The sequence below is a fragment of the Eurosta solidaginis genome, chromosome 2, assembly GCF_040869045.1.
Source record: "Eurosta solidaginis isolate ZX-2024a chromosome 2, ASM4086904v1, whole genome shotgun sequence".
In the NCBI taxonomy this organism is placed as follows: Eukaryota; Metazoa; Arthropoda; class Insecta; order Diptera; family Tephritidae; genus Eurosta; species Eurosta solidaginis.
The window spans coordinates 141136377-141154885 of record NC_090320.1 but is presented as its reverse complement, the minus strand read 5'-3'; the positions used below and the strand labels follow the sequence as shown (position 1 = coordinate 141154885).

At 38.5% G+C, this 18509-nt stretch overlaps 1 protein-coding gene across 1 annotated transcript in view; it reads right to left on the bottom strand.

Annotated features, from left to right (window-relative positions):
• Positions 1 to 18509, bottom strand: part of Apoltp (Apolipoprotein lipid transfer particle) — a 2338027-nt gene that overhangs the window by 53292 nt on the left and 2266226 nt on the right. The window contains exon 22 of the mRNA XM_067766285.1: positions 11032 to 11232. Within this exon, the coding sequence (XP_067622386.1) occupies positions 11032 to 11232 (201 nt within the window). The remainder of the gene's footprint in view (positions 1 to 11031; positions 11233 to 18509) is intronic.

The following is an 18509-nucleotide window of genomic DNA, read 5'->3' as shown; positions in this document are numbered from 1 at the left end:
AATATGCTTATTAGTGAGAATAAGCTGACGACGCACTTTCCCACACGCGCGCATAGCCAGCGCAGGTAAACAATCTTCGCTGTAAGCAATGTCGAATTTCTTCAAGTTAACGATCTGCGCTGCAAGCAATATCGAATTGATTCAGGTAACGAAATTGCAATTTATGGGAAGCGCCTCGTCAGCAATTAATAATTGAGCCGTTTATTTTGAAAGTGGCATAAGTCATTTCATGTCGTTTAGGTTCAGTGGTAATTTGTTTGTATCTCTCCTCGCCTCCAGTTTTTTAGAGTCCAATATCTAAAAGATGCAATTCTTATTATTATTTTATAATTGTAGAACCTTCTATATATGCATTCGTTCAAAAATAACAATGCATTTAAGACCATGAATTGGAAATGACTTATGCCACTTTCAAAATAAACAGCTCAATTAAGTCAATGAAAATTTTAGGTTAAGTTTTAGCATTAGTTGTTTGAGATTGTCAATCTGTTTTTGGTTACGCTGGACTACTCATGGTAATTATATTATTAAGAAACTTGAAATCTGTTGTTTTATTTACTTACAGGGAAACAATGGGGTCGTGGGGCGGCCCCGACTTTAATCCTTTTTAGAGCCCCAGAGGTGGGGCTCTTAACTGTCGCCCGAGCAAGACCCACTAGGGTCTCTGGAAAAAAGGACCTCCTTAAAAAAGGGGTCCTGAAAAAGTGATAGTGTAAAAAACAATAAGGAATTGTGTAGTGTGGTGTGTAGTGAGGAATCTAAGTGAAACCTTTTTTGAAAAAGATTCCCCAAAGGATAATAATTGCCCAAGAGGCGAAAGAATGAAATATTGCTAAAACCGCGGTTCACGACTTTCGGGGTGACCCTCCGGTTTATAAAATAAAAACTAGAAACTAAACAAAATTAAGAAATAATTTAAGGCTTGTACAGCCGATAACAAATATTTGTGAAACCGCGACTCTCCGGTTTATAATATTAGTTTAATTCTGCGATTCCCTTCGGTACCATCCAGGGTTTAAAAGCTCCTCTCCCCAAGAGAGGTTAAACCTCATGCAATAAATTTAATAATTTTACTACGTCCTATCCTGATATCCAAAGCGCTAATACAGGAAAATACGAAAATTAAGAGAAAAAAACGCGTAAAGTGAAAAAATTTAATAATTGTTCTATGTCCTATCCTGATAGCCTAAGCGCTTATACCGGAGTAATACGATAATTAAGATAAACTTAAAAAAAGGAAAATTGAAAACAGTGATTCTTCCTACGACCTGCTATTGCATATCAGAATGTTAAAGCACAATCGCATTGGCTGAGTGAGTCCGTATGCCTATACTCCTAGGACGGAACTCACCACATCGAATGCCAAATTGTGGTTAACGAACCCCGCGACCGTGCAATATAAACCGAAACATTTTGCGTGCACCCTGTTTTTCCCTTAAGGACACGACAGAGTTTTATCCCTTGCGTCAAGTTATCTCCAGCGTACACATGAGAACACACTGGGGACGACTTCATATTTTTGGAGGCTTCCAGGGTACACATAAGAACACACTGGAAGTGGCCACTACAATACTTCCAGTATAGCCATAAGAACATACTGCAGTTTTGTGTTTATCGGTACTTCTGGTGTATACATACGAACACACTGGAGATTGCGTCAAGTCCGGGATTGCGTTGTGGAGCAACTGTGCCCAAGTAGGTTGCCTTCAATCTGATTGAAGGCGATTAAAAGGGTAAAAACACATACCCCCTGACCAAAACTTTACCTAAAATGACTAATGTATGGTGAAACGCCCATCGGGTACATGTCGCCGTTTACATAAGAACACGGTAAAATTTCCACCAGCCTAATCGGGGCTCCTTTTTTATTTTCAGGAAATCCTTAAATTGTACGGACCCGAATTCAAACTAAAAATTTTCCAAAAAAAAAAACTTTTGCCACAGAAAAAAACAATCACAAAAATTCTAAAGCCAAAGCTTGATTCAATCATATCAAATAATACTAATAAAAATAAATTCTGATATCCTGCTGTGAAGTATCCTTCCGTTTTATAAACATTCCGTGACGGTCTACATACCCTATTAAATAACGCGAATTACAGAAAGGCCACTTTATGCAAGGTTAAATTAATTCTAAAGAAAGTTTCCGTTTCGATCAAAACCCGTTTAATATTGTTGACATGGACGCCCTAACCACTAAAGTTAACGAACTCACTGGTGGTATTAATGCTCTGCTCGAGCAGATTAGGCGACTGGAGGGGCGGCTTGGTGGCATAGAAAACAACGGTGTAGCTCTCGACTTTAGGCTCATGATTTTGGAGTAGAACCTGGCCAAAGCAGACGAATGATTAGGTAGCCTAGAGCAAACTAGGATTAGGCCGCAGCCGCAGGCTGTACCCGCAGCAGTGCAAACACCGCTGTCGGAACAGGATTTAAAGGATATCGGCAGACTTCCTGATTGCGTGAAGGAGCTGCAAGTCGAAGGTAGTCCTTCCCAATATAGCACTTGGGTTCATTGCGTCGAGGGTATCCTTTCGAACTACGCTGTGGTGAAAGAAAAACCCTTATTTCGTGCCATTCTGCAGCACATCGGGCAAAATATTCGTGGCATGGCCGATTCAGCACTAGTAGCATACAATGTCTTAGGGGGAGATTGGGAAGAAATAAAAAGGGTTCTTTCGCTACATTACGCAAATAAAAGGGACGTAAGGACCCTGGATCACCAGCTCAATCAGTTAGTCCAAAGAGGTGCAACGTTGGATGAATTTTACGCAATGGTCACAATAGTGCACAATAACTCGACAAATTTATTTGAACAGGCCCAATAGCAACCGTAACGTGTCCAAATGAAGCAGGTGAATTATTTGAACAGGCCCAATAGCAACCGTAACGTGTTCAAACGCGGGCCTGAGTCGTTCTTAGGAGCAGTTCCAAAGCAGCAGTGCGCTTATAACTTAGAGACACAGGATTTGGAAGTAGATGAAGAACAAGTGTCAACCGAAGCAAATTTTATGACGGCTGGACCGCCGGCGTTTTTTATTTCAGGAGGAAGCCCAACACTCAAGCATACCGTTCTTGACATGTCTGTCGGCAAATAACGTCCCTTTAAAACTCCTGGTGGATACAGGTGCCCAAAAAAACTTTATTAAGTCCACACTGGCCCTAGAAGCTGACCGGGTGAAGTCACCATTTCAAGTCCACACTGTTGCAGGCCCTATCCTTATAAAAAATCAAATTAAAGGAAAGTTCTATCAGAATGTAGGTAATGACGCCATGGTAATGTTTAACGTGCTACCTGGCTTAGACTCATTCGATGGAATAATAGGAGATGACACCCTTAAAGCCCTAGGCGCCATCATAGACAGGATAAATCACGTCCTAACCATAGATGCCAACATAAAAATCCCTTTAAAAAACAAAACCATTGGCCACCTACATTTCTTCTAAACAAAGGATATGCCCGGTGAAATTCTCCCGGACTTGAAAGCCATAGTAAAGAAGTACTCCCATTTGTTCGGTCCACTAAATGCTAAAACAAACATTAAAACTTCTGTTCGCGCGGAGATAAAGACTACCACTGATGAGCCCATATGCACAAAAAGTTATCCCTATCCTACAAACATGAGGGCAGAGGTAGAAATCCAAATTGCCGAATTGCTTGAAGAAGGTATCATACAACCATCTAAAAGTCCAAAGAAACCAAATCCCTCCGTTGAAAAATAGTATGGAATGGTCGTAGGTTTTAAACGTTTAAATGCGGTTACCGTGTCCGACGCATATCCTATTCCGGATATCAATGCAACCCTGGATAGTCTGGGCAACGCCAAATATTTCACAATCACGATCTCACCTCAGGTTTGCACCAAATCGCAAAGAAGGAGGCGGATATTCCCAAAACAGCGTTTTCTACCATGAATGGAAGTACGAATTTTTGCGGCTACCCTTCGGATTGAAGAATGCACATGCTATATTGCAACGTATGATCGATGACGTACTTAAGGAATACATTGGAAGGATATGCTACGTGTATATAGACGACATCATTGTATTTGGGAAAAATATAAATGAACATTTAAAGAATATGGAAACAATATTTGAAAGGCTCGCAGATTTGAGGGTGAATTTAGAAAAAACCAAATTTATGAGAACGGAAGTAGAATTCCTGAGATACATGATCACATCTAACGGAATAAAACCAGACTCGTCTAAGGTTCAGGCTATAGAGAACCTCTCGCCCCCGGCAACACTAAAATAATTGAAAAGCTTTCTGGGAATGAGGTCATATTATCGAAAGTTCTTTCGGGACTACGCGAAGGTTGCCAAACCTTTGACCAATCTAAATAGGGGTGAAAACGCACAGGCCAGGGCAAATCAGCCCAAGAAAATACGAATACGTATGAACAACGAAGCCCTTCAGACCTTCGATAACCTGAAACAATTGCTTGTCCCCTCAGATATTCTTGTAGAACTACGCGATAAACGAGATAGAAATGCTGGCAATAGTCTGGGCCCTAGATAACCTTAGGCCGTACCTATATGTGGCGAAAAAAATCAGAATCTCACATTTGCGTTGGAAAGTAGAAACTACAAACCTAAGTTGAAGAGGTGGAATGCTAGAATTGAAAAGTATAACCACGAATTGATTTACACTCCTGGTAAATCCAATGTTGTGGCAGATGCTCTCTCCAGAATTCCATGTCGGGCAAACCATTTAACAGCACCATCGGAAACCAGCGACGTATTAGCGGAAGCGAGGAAGGGACGGTTCACAGTGCGGATCAAGATTCGTCAGATCTTATACCACACGTGGAGGCTCCTTTAAACGTTTTCCGAAACCAGATTTTCTTTACAGAGGGGAGTGCAATGACTTGTTCGGAAAATCCGCATCCGAGTTTCACTCGTCACTACGTTAGGTTGGCCGTCATTGAAAAATCCGAGGCCTTAAAAGAACACCTGAATCCATCGCTGATAAATAGAATAAAGATTCCAGAAAACCGTGTACGTGTTCTACAAGAAGTGTATTTAGATCAATTCCTGTTGTACAAAATCTGGATAACTCAAAGGGTATTCGAAGATGTGGCGAACCAGGATAGAATTTGCGGAATAATATAGTCCGAACATAGGAGGGCTCATAGAAACCCTAAGGAAAATAAGGAGCAAATCTTGGAAAGATACTATTTTCCGAAAATGGCGAGTCGAATAAAATAGTTCGCTGCCATTTGCAGGGCGAATAAACACGACAGGCATCCCGCAGAGCCGCCTATGAAGGACACACTTATCCCCAAATATCCATGTGGGATAGCACATGTGGATATCTTCGAAATCCAGGGAGAATATTTTCAAAGTTTTCAAAACTGTTCCACATAAAAAATCGCTCAGCAGTTACTCTTCGGTCTAAATTGGCCCAGGCAATACATTATTTCACAACCCCCAAAATGATAATGATGGACATGAAAGGGGATTCATGACTCCCTTAGTTTGCAACTACATCAGGGGCTTGGGAATAAAATTGTACCAAACACCAATCCAAAGGAGTGAGGTAAACGGTCAGATTGAGAAATTTCATTCAACCCTGATAGAAATTTTCCGAGGCCTCAAAGGAAAAATTCGCAATACTAGACCAAAGGAGTTGGTCTGCATAGCAGGATACCGCTACAACAACAACAGTACATTCGGTCACGAAGAGAAAGCCAAGCGATATTTTTTTTTAACAGGACGGAAAGGATAAACTACCAAATGTTATCCTATTTCAAGACGAGGGTTCATAAAGAAATTAGGGAACAGATAAGGAAAAATCAGGAATTGAGAAATTCACGGGCAAGCAGGAAAAGGAAGGGACCTAGGAAATTCCAGACAGGAGATACAATCTATGTTAGGGACAAACATATAAAGAGAAAACAAAAGGCGATATATAAAAAGGAAGTCGTAGGGAAGGTTAAGCGGGTAACTAGTGACAAGCACCGGGAAAAAAATTCCAAAGCACAAGTAAGAAATCCTTGAACCGCCTCATATAAAATCAATAATAGAAAGTAATCAATGATTTTGGCAACATCATAAAATCATTTGGCAATAACCGAGCAATAAATAAAATGCATAGAACTGCAAACAAAAGAGGCAACAAGCCCACGAGAATCATTGGAGCAAACACAATGGGAATTACGCAAAGTCGCTTGGCAATAATCAATTAATTGAACTGCGCAAAAAAAAATCTTTCCACGCAGAAAAACTAACTATTAAAGAGGCCAACAGAAAAAATGTATTTACAGAAATGGCCCAAAAATTGCTTGTCACAAGTAAAAGGGCCCAAAATAAAAAAGGAAACAAAAACAAAAGACAATAATTTTTAAAGAAATGGCCCAATAATTTTTTTCCACAAGTAAAGAGACCCAACAAAAAAAATGAAAGAAATGGTCCAAAACTTTTCTTTTTAAAAGATATACCCTTATGGGGCATCTGGGGAAGACTACATGACTAACCGCAAATTACAATGTCCAGTGGTCTTTGCCAAAACAGACAAAACTCGGGGACGGTAAAATTGCATAACATGAAACGATTGAATGAATTTGTATGGTTAAGGAACAAAAAATAAGAAATAAAGAAGAAACAAAGGAAAATAAAAAAATTGTATACTTTCTGTACTTGTAATATGTGGAACCATGGGTTCGTGCCCTCAAAAAACCTTTTTCCCGGTTTCCCAAAGCGTTTTACATGTTATTAACTCAAATGAAGAATAATAGGAAAATTAACAGAGATGTGTAGCTCTAATTAAACCAGTTCTAATTGTATCCTTCCAATGAAAAATTCAAATTTTTTTTTCTCCTCTCCTTTCCTCTTCGGTGAAAAGTTCTAGACGCATCCTAGCCGGTTCTACCTTTAAATGCTTTTGCATTAAAAAAAATAATAATAATGGAAAATTTTGTTACTTAAATCGTAGGAAAAATTTTGTTAAAAACCAGGAAGAATATTTGTATTCTTGAAAAATTGAAAAATCCAAATTACCGTCCCCGAAACTAAAAAGTCTTTTTTAACTTATGGCAGATTGGTATTAATATCTGGCGTTTGTGGCCTGAACATTTACGGCTATGACTCCCCGTTGGTGACTATAGAGCATGGGTGTGGATGGATCCTGAACGGGCACTTCAATCTAATTCATATGATCGATCTTAGCTACTTTGGAACAGCACTGGAAGAACTGCGAGAGTAAGCGCTTCGTCATATACAGAGTGAGGCAGTGCGCGCTGTGCTTTACTTTCACCTAAACCAAACACGGCTTCGCCTTGATGAACTTCAGATAAATAGCTCAAGGAAGGCTCGGTCTATTGACTGGATCCGCCTGGTAATGTATTGCCGGCTCGCCAGACGCGGCATATTGGGACTTCATATTGGCGAATATGAATGAAGTCATAGCAAATAATAACCATCAGTACCTAGTCAATGAAAAGCTATTTAACGTTACTCGCACAGCTATAGAGAAGTCAAATGAAATAATGGCAAACATCAACTCGATATCGAAAAACACCATCGAGGAAAACCTTGATCTCCTGGATTTGAGTAATGTCTTAATCCTAAAAGAACAAGTAACATAAATCGTACAGGCATGCCAAATGGCAAAATCAGGTGTTAAAAATACAAACTTGCTCGATCGAACCGAAATCCAAACTATTATAAATGAAAAATAATCTCTCCCGTACCAAAACGTTATCCAGGCTATAGAATACGGTTCGGCATCTGTGTATTCTAACGGCACTATACTCCTTTATGTGCTCTCAATGTCAAAGGTTAAACCACAGAGCTAGCGACTCCTTACTCGAGCAGCTATCATATCGGGACAACATATCAATCTAAGCTTCAAGACAGTACTGATAAATGAAGAGGAAGCCTTTGGCCTAAATTCAGATTGCGTTTCAATTAGCAACTCCGCTATCTGCTCTCCCGAATCCAAATAAGACTGTCCGAAGACGAATGCCTGGCGAGATTGATAAGGGTGGTGATGCGAAATGCCACTTTGAACCAGGAAACAATGAGGTCGTCGAAATGCTTAGCGACACATCAATATTTTTAACCAACTATAATGGTCGTATACAAGGAATAAATTTCTCGAGACAACTTAACGGAACATACGTGATCTTCCTCAGCAACGTTACGGAGGTGGCGGGCAATAAAATATTCACCAGCCGATCAGCACGCACATCGCAAGCCCTGCCTCCAGCTCTAGTACTTAAATGTTACGAACATAGCTCTAAGACTAAATCTGGACTACATCCACGAGCCCAGCATGGAAGATATCCATCAGCTTAAGCACCTTGGAAATCACTTCCACTCCTCTTTCATGTTTGACGCTATTGCCTTAACAATTCTGGCAGCCGTTTGTTACATGCTCTGGAAGAAACTTACGACTACAATCAACTTTCCTGGGCTAAACCAAACCACAAATCAGGATCTACCATCGCCCAATGCCACAGATCCCCATCAGAAATCAGATCATCCGCGAGACGCAGATGTTTAAAGGGGGGGGGGGGTAATTAAGACGAGGGTTAATATGCTTACTAGTGAAAATAAGCTGACGACGCACTTTCCCAAACGCGTGCATGGCCAGCGCAGGTAAACAATCTGCGCTGTAAGCCATATCGAATTGCTTCAGGTAACGAAATTGCAATTCATGAGAAGCGCCTCGTCAGCAATTAATAATTAAGTCAATGAAAATTTTAGGTTTAGTTTTAGCATTAGTTGTTTGAGTTTGTCATTCTGTTTTTGGTTACGCTGGACTACTCATGATAATTATACTATTAAGAAACATGAAATCTGTTGTTTTATTTACTTACAGGGAAACAAAGGGGCCATGGGGTGGCCCCCACCTTTGTCCTTTTTAGAGCCCCAGGGGTGGGGCTCTTAACTTACATATGTACTCATATGCCTAAATAGGTCATTCTAATATGCTGACTTCGCATACAGGAAATATGTACAATTAGTTTGTAAGTATTAGTGAAGTAAGTATCTGTAGAATATTTTGTATAAAAGGAAAAGCAATTCCCAAATAAAGACACTCATGATTCTTCCCCCAGGATTCAAGGAGCTGTGCAGCGCAACCTTTCAGGTTGCCAGCGCAATATATAGCTTCTCCAAACCCAATTGTCAACCTCACCTATCCGCGGCGAATCCTGTTTCACTAACAGACGAGGCTCTGGCGATCCCAAGCTCCCCATGGAACTTGGGGGTAGGGAGGGAGGGAATGGGTTGAAGGTTTAATGTGGCCACATAAATCGTTCCCGAGATGGTCGGGCTAGCACCTTAATGGTGCTATGGTACCGGAGCGTACCGGATTTGTATCCGGCAAAGGACCATCACATCGATAACACTCCCCAAAGCCTTCGGGGAGCAACCTTATCGCTACAACAACAACAACAACATTCTTCCCCCAACCTAAAATTTTTCAATTCATTATACAATAACATAAGTCCTGGCATCTCATTGGGGTTTTCCGTCGTTTGGTTGTCGAAGAAATTTGGTAACACTATGGATTCAGTCAGATTCACTACACATTCAGTCTATGTGAGGTCTTTATTGACCGGGTAGTTCAACCTAACCTAAGTGGCGAGTACAACCAACCGTGACATGTGAAGTCGGCAAAGTTTGTAGGGGAAGTCATATTGGGAATGGACTTCATAGTTGTAGTAGTGCCATCAATATCGACATAGTAGTAATAATTATGTGATATACATAAGAGCAAGCATGTGACATTCAACTTCGGTAATGATAAGGGATTCAGCAGTAAACGAATGCTAGTGAGAAACCCGATAAGTATCACCAAGATCGGATTTAGGCAAATACTGATAGAAAGTATTGGGTAAACTTATCAAAGCCGAACATACCTTCAAAGAAAACAGTGGCTTTGAAAAAACTAAATGAGATAAAGAAAGATGATAAAGGGCAGATACGAAAAGTATAAAAATTCTGATGTTTTTTTGGGTGAGGATTTGGGGCAGTTATACAACCAGCCAGAAAGGGTTGACATCAAAATTTGCTCTTACATAGTTTTACAACGGATCAGCGATATAGTCTACCGCAAGCAAAAAACAAAAAAAAATAGGAAACCACGAAACTGAAGAAAGGTGGTTTATTTTAATTAATTTGTTTGAGCCAGACAATCCGACTAAGGCAGAGGGTAGTGTGGCGAATATTACCATTTTCGACATATCACTATGCCGCTAGTAAATAAATGCTTCACAATTACAAATTAAATGTAAGTAGATGTGCAACAACGAGCGTATATGACATTAGACAAACTGCAAACAAATGCATAACCACAACAGCGAATATGAGCTGCAGAAAGATAAGAGAATTTAATAAACAATCAATCGAACAGGGTGTTGCGAAAACCCTAGACTCTGGAGTGATGTTAATCAATTTGGTTTCAATATATTGTAAGTGATGTACGCGGGAATGTAAAGTTGTACCACCAGTGTAGTATTGTAGATAAAAACAATTTTGTATATGATACATTTGAGTTTATTTATTCTACATGTCAGCGATTCAAACGATATCAGAAAGCAAAGGCATAATCAATTTTTTCGCAACGCTATTATCAGCTGAAACAATCGATAATTGTATGAGTGGACCGGCTATCATCTTGCCTTTTGATATGTTTAAAACAGCTTCAGATCATTGTGTAAAAAAACTAGTGTGATATCTTGTTTGTCAAATTAGGTGACATGATGTTCATAATCCATTTTTTCGCGTCAGGTTATCGTATGTATTTGTTATTTTGATGTCTAAGCTTAATATATCACACATGTCTTATCCACGATGCCTTAAGATTAGTTAGAAAAAAGGATTATTTTGGTGAAATGCTGGCTATATCCCTTAATTATGGCTGCAATTGACGGATCTTAAACCATAGCACACTCTGTCTTTTTAAAACAGGCTCATTGCGGCGTTCGATTTTAACAACGAAGATAATTGAATTAAATGCAAGTCTTATAATGAAACTTATACAATTATCAAAAGTAAATTAAAAGAAAGATAATATATTACCTATTGTTTATGAATTTAATCTCTTGCAACTGTTCTTCTATTGAAGTTAGTATTATCCCAAAGCTTTTACTTCCGTTTGCGTGAGCACTGCAGGCTTTAGCTTCAAGTAAAAATACGATGTCGCTGCTCCGCGGAATATTATAGATGTTATATTCCACAAATGTACTTTCTCGTATGAATGAACCATTGGTAAGCACACAACTATAAATTGGTTACAAGTGAAATATTTTGTGTTAAGAAGTCTTCCATAGTGTAGTTTATGCGTTATTAAAAGATAGTGAAAATATAATAAGGTAAAACCATTCTCGCTCCGATGCGGCCATTATTATTTTTTTTGATATTAGATAAGTTGGTAATCAATTCCAGCAAATTCAAAAATTAAATATGTACAAGGGATGTTATCAGAACAGATATCAAAGAATATCAACTGAAATTGTAATGAAAAAATTTAAAATCAATAGATTTGTGTAACTGGATCTCTAGCACAAGATGTTGCGCACAGCACGACACAACTCAAGGCCACCGTAACCTCGAAAGGTGTTAGCATTCGTGCGAGTTGTAGTGCACAAAAAGCTAACATATTTCAACCCATATGGCATAGGCCACAAGATATAAAGGCTATCAATAGAGGTATAACGAGATTCCAGTCCCCGGTGTCTATGGCCAGGAGTTTGTAGTTATGTGTATATAAATGCACAGAAATGTGTATTAATATGCATTTGTTCTTAGCAGTTATAAATACATGTGTATAAATACATGTTATAAATACACTGTATATGCAATTGAGTGGCAGCACACATGACACTTACTTACTTAATTGGCGCTTAACCGTCTAAACGGTTATGGCCGTCCAACAAGGCGCGCCAGTCGCTCCTTCGCTCCGCCAACCGGCGCTAATTGGTCACACCAAAGGGATTGAAATCGTTTTCCCCTGCTCCTTCCAACGGAGTGGGGGCCGCCCTCTATCTCTGCTTCCATAGGCGGGTTCCGATAGAAACACTTTCTTGGCCGGAGCATCATCATTCATTCGCATAATATGGCTTAGCCAGCGCAGCCGCTGCGTTTTAATTCGCTGGACTATGTTGATGTCTGCGTATAGCTCGTACAGCTCGTCATTAAATCTTCTTCGGTACTCGCCATGCCGCTTCATCTGCTGTTGTCATGGTCCATGCTTCTGCCCCATATAGCAGGCGAAGCATAAGTGACTTGTAGGGTATGATTTTCGTTCGCCGAGAGAGGACTTTACTTTTCAATTGCCTACCTAGTCCAAAATAGCATTTATTGGCAAGATTGATTCTTCGCTGGATTTCAGTGCTGATGTTGTTGCTAGTGTTGATGCTGGTTCCCAAATAAACGAAGTATTTTACTATTTCGAAATTATAGCTGCCAACAGTAGCGTGGTTGCCAAGGCGCGTATGCGCTGACTCTTTGCTGGATGACATCAGGTACTTCGTTTTGTACTCATTCACCATCAAACCCATCTTTACCGCTTCTTTTTCCAGTTTGGAGTAAGCAGAACTAACAGCGCGGGTGTTTAGGCCGATGATATCAATGTCATCAGCATATGCCAGTAATTGCACGCTTTTGCACACATGATACAGCAGTGTTTTTTTCCTTTGTAAACAAAGACTGTCCAACTGAAGTTAGACCTAAAGTAACGTTGCAGATGCTTTGGAAATGCAAATTTATTGCAGTTGTCTATTGAATGGTAAACTGAATTTCGTGCTGTGATAGATCTTGTAAACAAACTCAGTCACAGCACACACTAAATAATTTCCAGAACGGATACGATGTCCATACACACAGAGAAAAACTATTGTAAAATTAACTTAAAATCGCGTATACCACAACTTGAAACTTACCATACATATACCACAACTTAAACTACCCAAATAAGAACTTTAATTCTAGAAACAATACAAATGACAAAGAAAGCATCATATATATTATTTCTAATTGCTGTTTTTATGTACGGGTCCCTTTTTCGCTCTTATTTGGAATCCAAATCTATAAATAAAGTTTTGGTTGTAAGATGGAGATTCAGGCAATTAGCGAGCCTTGGGCAATTTTGGTCTTAGTGCTTTCGTTTAGCTATATTTTATTAAAAATAAATGATTGTGAGCACACAAAGAAATCTATTTGCATTATGGCACTACAGTGTACGCTCACAAATTAGAACCACTTTGTTTTTAGGGTGATACTAATTTCTGAAAACTTCTAATTCCTGGGCGTTTTCTTATATGTATAAAACCTTAAAAATCACGTCAATTTGCATTAAAAAACTACAATGAAATGTTTTCTTATTCAAATTTATTCATAAAAACGCCACAACGTAAGGTAACAATCCAGTACAGTACATATCACATATTTTTTTATTAAATATACATAAGTATATGTATATATACGCTAAATCAAAACAAGATCCAAAAAAGCCGATAACCGCACACAGAGAAAAGTTATTGCAAATTTAACTTAAAATTGCGTATACCACAACTTAAAACTTAGGCATAATTAACCTACTAATTTTTTTCATCATCTTAGCGAAAATAATTTAGTAAAAGATTTTTAAACTTTCTTCTTGGCTAATTTTGACAAAGAATGGTTCAATTTACCCAAATTAGCTAAGGTAAATTCTTACATCGTTTCTTGGTAAATTTGTACCCTATAACTTAGGTAATTTTCAACCAAACTACTTCGGTAGCTTAACCTCTGTAACTAGTGCAATATTCAACCAAACCTCTGCTGCATATGATACAAGTATCCCAGTTGTTTTCTGTAATATAACGTAGGTGTTATCCACCAAAAACTTCGGTAATTTGCGAAGGGTTCCTCCTGAAATGTCGATAAAGCAGCGAGTATGAACAACTTAAACTTTTTCGCTATAATTTTTATACCATAATGCATAACACATTATTTTTATACTCAGTTGAGCAGAGCTCATAGAGTATATTAACTTTGATTGGATACCGGTTGGTTGTACAGGTATAATGGAATCGAGATAGATATAGACTTCCATATATCAAAATCATCAGTATCGAAAAAAAAATTTATTGGGCCATGTCCGTCCGTCGTTAACGCGATAACTTGAGTAAGTTTTGAGGTATCTTGATGAAGTTTGGTATGTAGGTTCCTGGGCACTCATTTCAGATAGCTATTTAAAATGAACAATATCGGACTATAACCACGCCCATTTCGAAAAACCCAAAAAGTGCGAAAATTCATTACCTAAGACGGATAAAGCGATGAAACTTGGTAGGTGAGTTGAACTTATGACGCAAAATAGAAAATTAGTACAATTTTGGACAATGGGCGTGGCACCGGCCACTTTTAAAAGATGGTAATATAAAAGTTTTACAAGCTGTAAATTGGCAGTCGTTGAAGATATCATGATGGGGTTTGGCAGGAACGTTACTCCTATTACTATATGTATGCCTAATAAAAATTAACAAAATCGGAGAAGGACCACGCCCACTAAAAAAAAAAAATTTTAGTCAAATTTTAACATAAAATTTAATATATTTACATTATATAAGTAAATTGTGTCAACATTCAACTCCAGTAATGATATGGTGCAACAAAATACAAAAATAAAAGAAAATTTCAAAATGGGCTTGGATCCGCCCTTTTTCAATTAATTTGTCTAGGATACTTTTAATGCCATAAGTCGAACAAAAATTTACCAATCCTTGTGAAATTTGGTAGGGGCTTAGATTCTAGAACAATAACTGTTTTCTGTGCAAAAGGGCGAAATCGGTTGAAGCCGTTCTGTCGTTCCGCTCGGCCGTTAACTTGATAATTTGAGCAAAAATCGAAATATCTTTACTAAGCTCAGTTCACATACTTATCTGAACTCACTTTGTATTGGTGTAGAAAATGGCCGAAATCCGAGTATGACTACGCCCACTTTTTCGATTTCGAAAATTACGAAAAATTAAAAAAATGCCATAATTCTATACCAAATACGAAAAAAGGGATGAAACATGGTAATTGGACTGGTTTGTTGACGCAAAATATAACTTTAGAAAAAAACTTTGTAAACTGGGTGACACCTACCATATTAAGTAGTAGAAAATGAAAAAGTTCTGCAGGGCGAAATCTAAAGCCCTTGGAATCATGGCAGGAATACTGTTCGTGGTATTACATATATAAATAAATTAGCGGTACCCGACAAATGATGTTCTGGTTCACCCTGGTCCACATTTTGGTCGATATCCCGAAAACGCCTTCACATATACAACTACCACCAATCCCTTTTAAAACCCTCATTAATACCTTTAATTTAATACCCATATTGTACAAACACATTATAGAGTCATCCCTGGTCACCTTTGTGGCGATATCTGGAAAAGGCGTCCACCTATAGAACTAAGGCCCACTCCCTTTTAAAATACTCAATATCACCTTTCGTTTGATACCCATATTGTACAAACGCGTTCTAGAGTCAATCCTGGTCCACCTTTATGGCGATATCTCGAAAAGGCATCCACCTATAGAACTAAGGCCCACTCCCTTTTAAAACACTCATTAACACCTTTCATTTGATACCCATATCGTACAAACAAATTCTAGAGTCACCCATGGTCCACCTTTATGGCGATAACTCGAAAAGGCGTCGACCCATAGAACTAAGGCCCACTCTCTTTTAAAATACTCATTAACACCTTTCGTTTGATACCCATATTGTAAAAACGCATTCTAGAGTCACCCCTGGTCCACCTTTATGGCGATATCACGAAAAGGTGTCCACCTATAGATTTAAGGCCCACTCCATTTTAAAACACTCATTAACACCTTTCATTTGATACCCATATCGTACAAACAAATTCTAGAGTCACCCCTGGTTCACCTTTATGGAATAAATATCTTTCCAAAAATTTCCATACACTTGTACATTCATTTTGATATTTTAGATTCAGCACAAATATTAATTTAAAGCAATATTGTGCAGCCTCTATATAAGAATTAAATGCGTACTTAATTCCATCTAATGTCATAAAAGTTTTTATGAGTCTAGTTAAAAGAGAAGAATAGCACTGATAATTGTAGTTCTGCAATGTTAAATATTTTATGCGCCCGCCAAAGTTGGCTCAATGTTATGCATTTCAATGCGCGCAGGTTAAACTCTGCAAATATGGACATGGTGAGAAATACCTTTGAATTATCTTCCATTCATGTAGTTTGTGTCTCTGAAACTTGGTTCAGCTCCGATATCAGCGACTCGCATTTTAACATTCAGAATTACATACTTTATCGAAACGATATAATCAATAGAAGGGGTGGCGCTGTAGCTATATATTGTAAACAATCTTTAAAAAGCAGATTTGTTTCTCGCTCCGTTGGTACGAATGTCGAATTTTTGTTTATCGAATTGACTAGCTCTATGTCTAAAGTACTTGTGTCCTGTGTATATAGTCCCAATAAATATTGTAATGTGAGTGAATTCTTTTATGTTCTCTCCGCTTATGCTGTTGACTATACTCATATAATCGTTTGTGGCGATTTCAACGTCAATCTACTGTGTAATGATCTGTGCACATCCCGTTTATTAGAGGATGTTTCTAATGTTGGTATGTCTCTTGTCAATGTAAATATACCGACGAGGTATGGGAATAATTGTTGTCCAAGACTTATTGATTATTTTATTGTGTCTGATGTCAATGTTGTTTTAAAATTTGACCAGTTCTCGTTTATATCTGACCATGACATGATTTTTTGTTGTTTTGATATACATGTTGACAAAAACAGTATAGTAAATCGTTCGTACAGTTTTTATGATTATAGAATGTTGAATGTTGAAAGATTAGTAGAGGATGTCTCACAAGTTAACTGGGCTAAATGCTGGGGGCTTTGCTCTGTTAATGGGAAGCTGAGGTTTCTTAATGGTTGTGTCTACCAGGATTTTATATCACATATCCCGATTCGCACTAATGACTGCAAAACCGCTCATGTCCATGGTTTAACAGGCTAGTCTTGAATGTGATCAAAAGGCGAAACAAGTTGTGTTCCGCTGGGAAAAAATCCAGGAAGGATGAAAAATGGAATGTTTTTAACACTGCTAAAAATGAAGCTACTTCAGTTTTTAGGCGAGAAAAGCGAAAGTACTTCCTTAAAAAGTTGGATCCTGTATTGCCCTGCAACGTTTTGTGGCGCTATCTGAGAGCTAGAGCCTGACAAACTTAACAATGCTTTTGTCAACCGTACTACCTTTTCATGTTCGCCCGCTCCTCGCTTGAGTTACTCGTGTCCTGATAATAATAATGTTGGTGAAATGTTTGAGTTTAGTACTGTGTCGGAATTAGATGTTGCAAAATGTGTGTTTCAAATACGGTCTAATGCGGTTGGTGTAGATGGAATTCCCCTAATATTTATTAAAATTATTCCTCCGATTATCCTACCTAAGCTTACCCATATCATAAACCACTGCTTCACGACATCTTGCTTTACTGATGTATGAAAGATTGCAAATATGACTCCTATAGCTAAAGCTAAATCTGCATGTAGTCCCAGTGATTTTCGTCCTATAAGTATCTTGCCTGCACTGTCTAAAGTAATTGAGTCTATTATGTCTAACCAAATCCATATAAATATTGATTGTTTTGGCTTGTTATCTCCGTTCCAGTCTGGTTTTAGGGCCAAGCACAGCTGTTCCATGGCTATGATGAAAATACTCGACGATGTCCGCATACCATGTGACAAGAACCATATGACGCTGCTGTGCTTGCTAGACTTTTCTAAGGCGTTTGATTCCGTCAATCATGAATTACTGTGTTCAAAGCTAGTAAGATACTTTGGGTTTAAAGAATCTTTGGAAGGTCGATACCAACGTGTAAAAGTTGCCTCTGAAGTCTCTGAGCTGTGACCTCTTTTAGTTGGTGTTCTACAAGGATATATACTGGGCCCACTTCTGTTTAGCATGTTTGTCAATGGCGTGTTTAGTACGTGCCAGTCCGCTCAAATTCATGCTTATGCTGATGACGTACAGCTTTACATGTCACGCCCTCTTGAGGAGACTAATGAATTATGTTCTAATTTCAGCAAAGAACTATCATTTACCGCACCTTGGGCTTTGCAAAATGGCCTCCGCTTGAACTGCTCTAAGTCCTATGTTCTCCCTATATGTAACAGACTCGTGGACCCTTAACCATTCCACCGCTATTTTTAGGAGATGGGAGTGTACAATTTGTGCCAAAGGTTACTAATCTAGGTTTTATCATTAATTCTAGCTTAACATACGATTTTCTGCCTCATATACTCCGGTTGCCATTTGAAGAAAACTCGCTATACAACTTATACTATCGATCATTTGTTATCCTGAACTTATCTGTAGCAAGATGGACTCCCAGTCTGCACATAAAATTGAAGTGGTGTTCAACAATGTCACGAGATATGTATACGGACTAACAAGATACGAGCATATCTCTGCATGGAAATCTAGCCTCTTGGGCTGTGAAATTTTGGAGTATTTAAAGGCAAGAAAT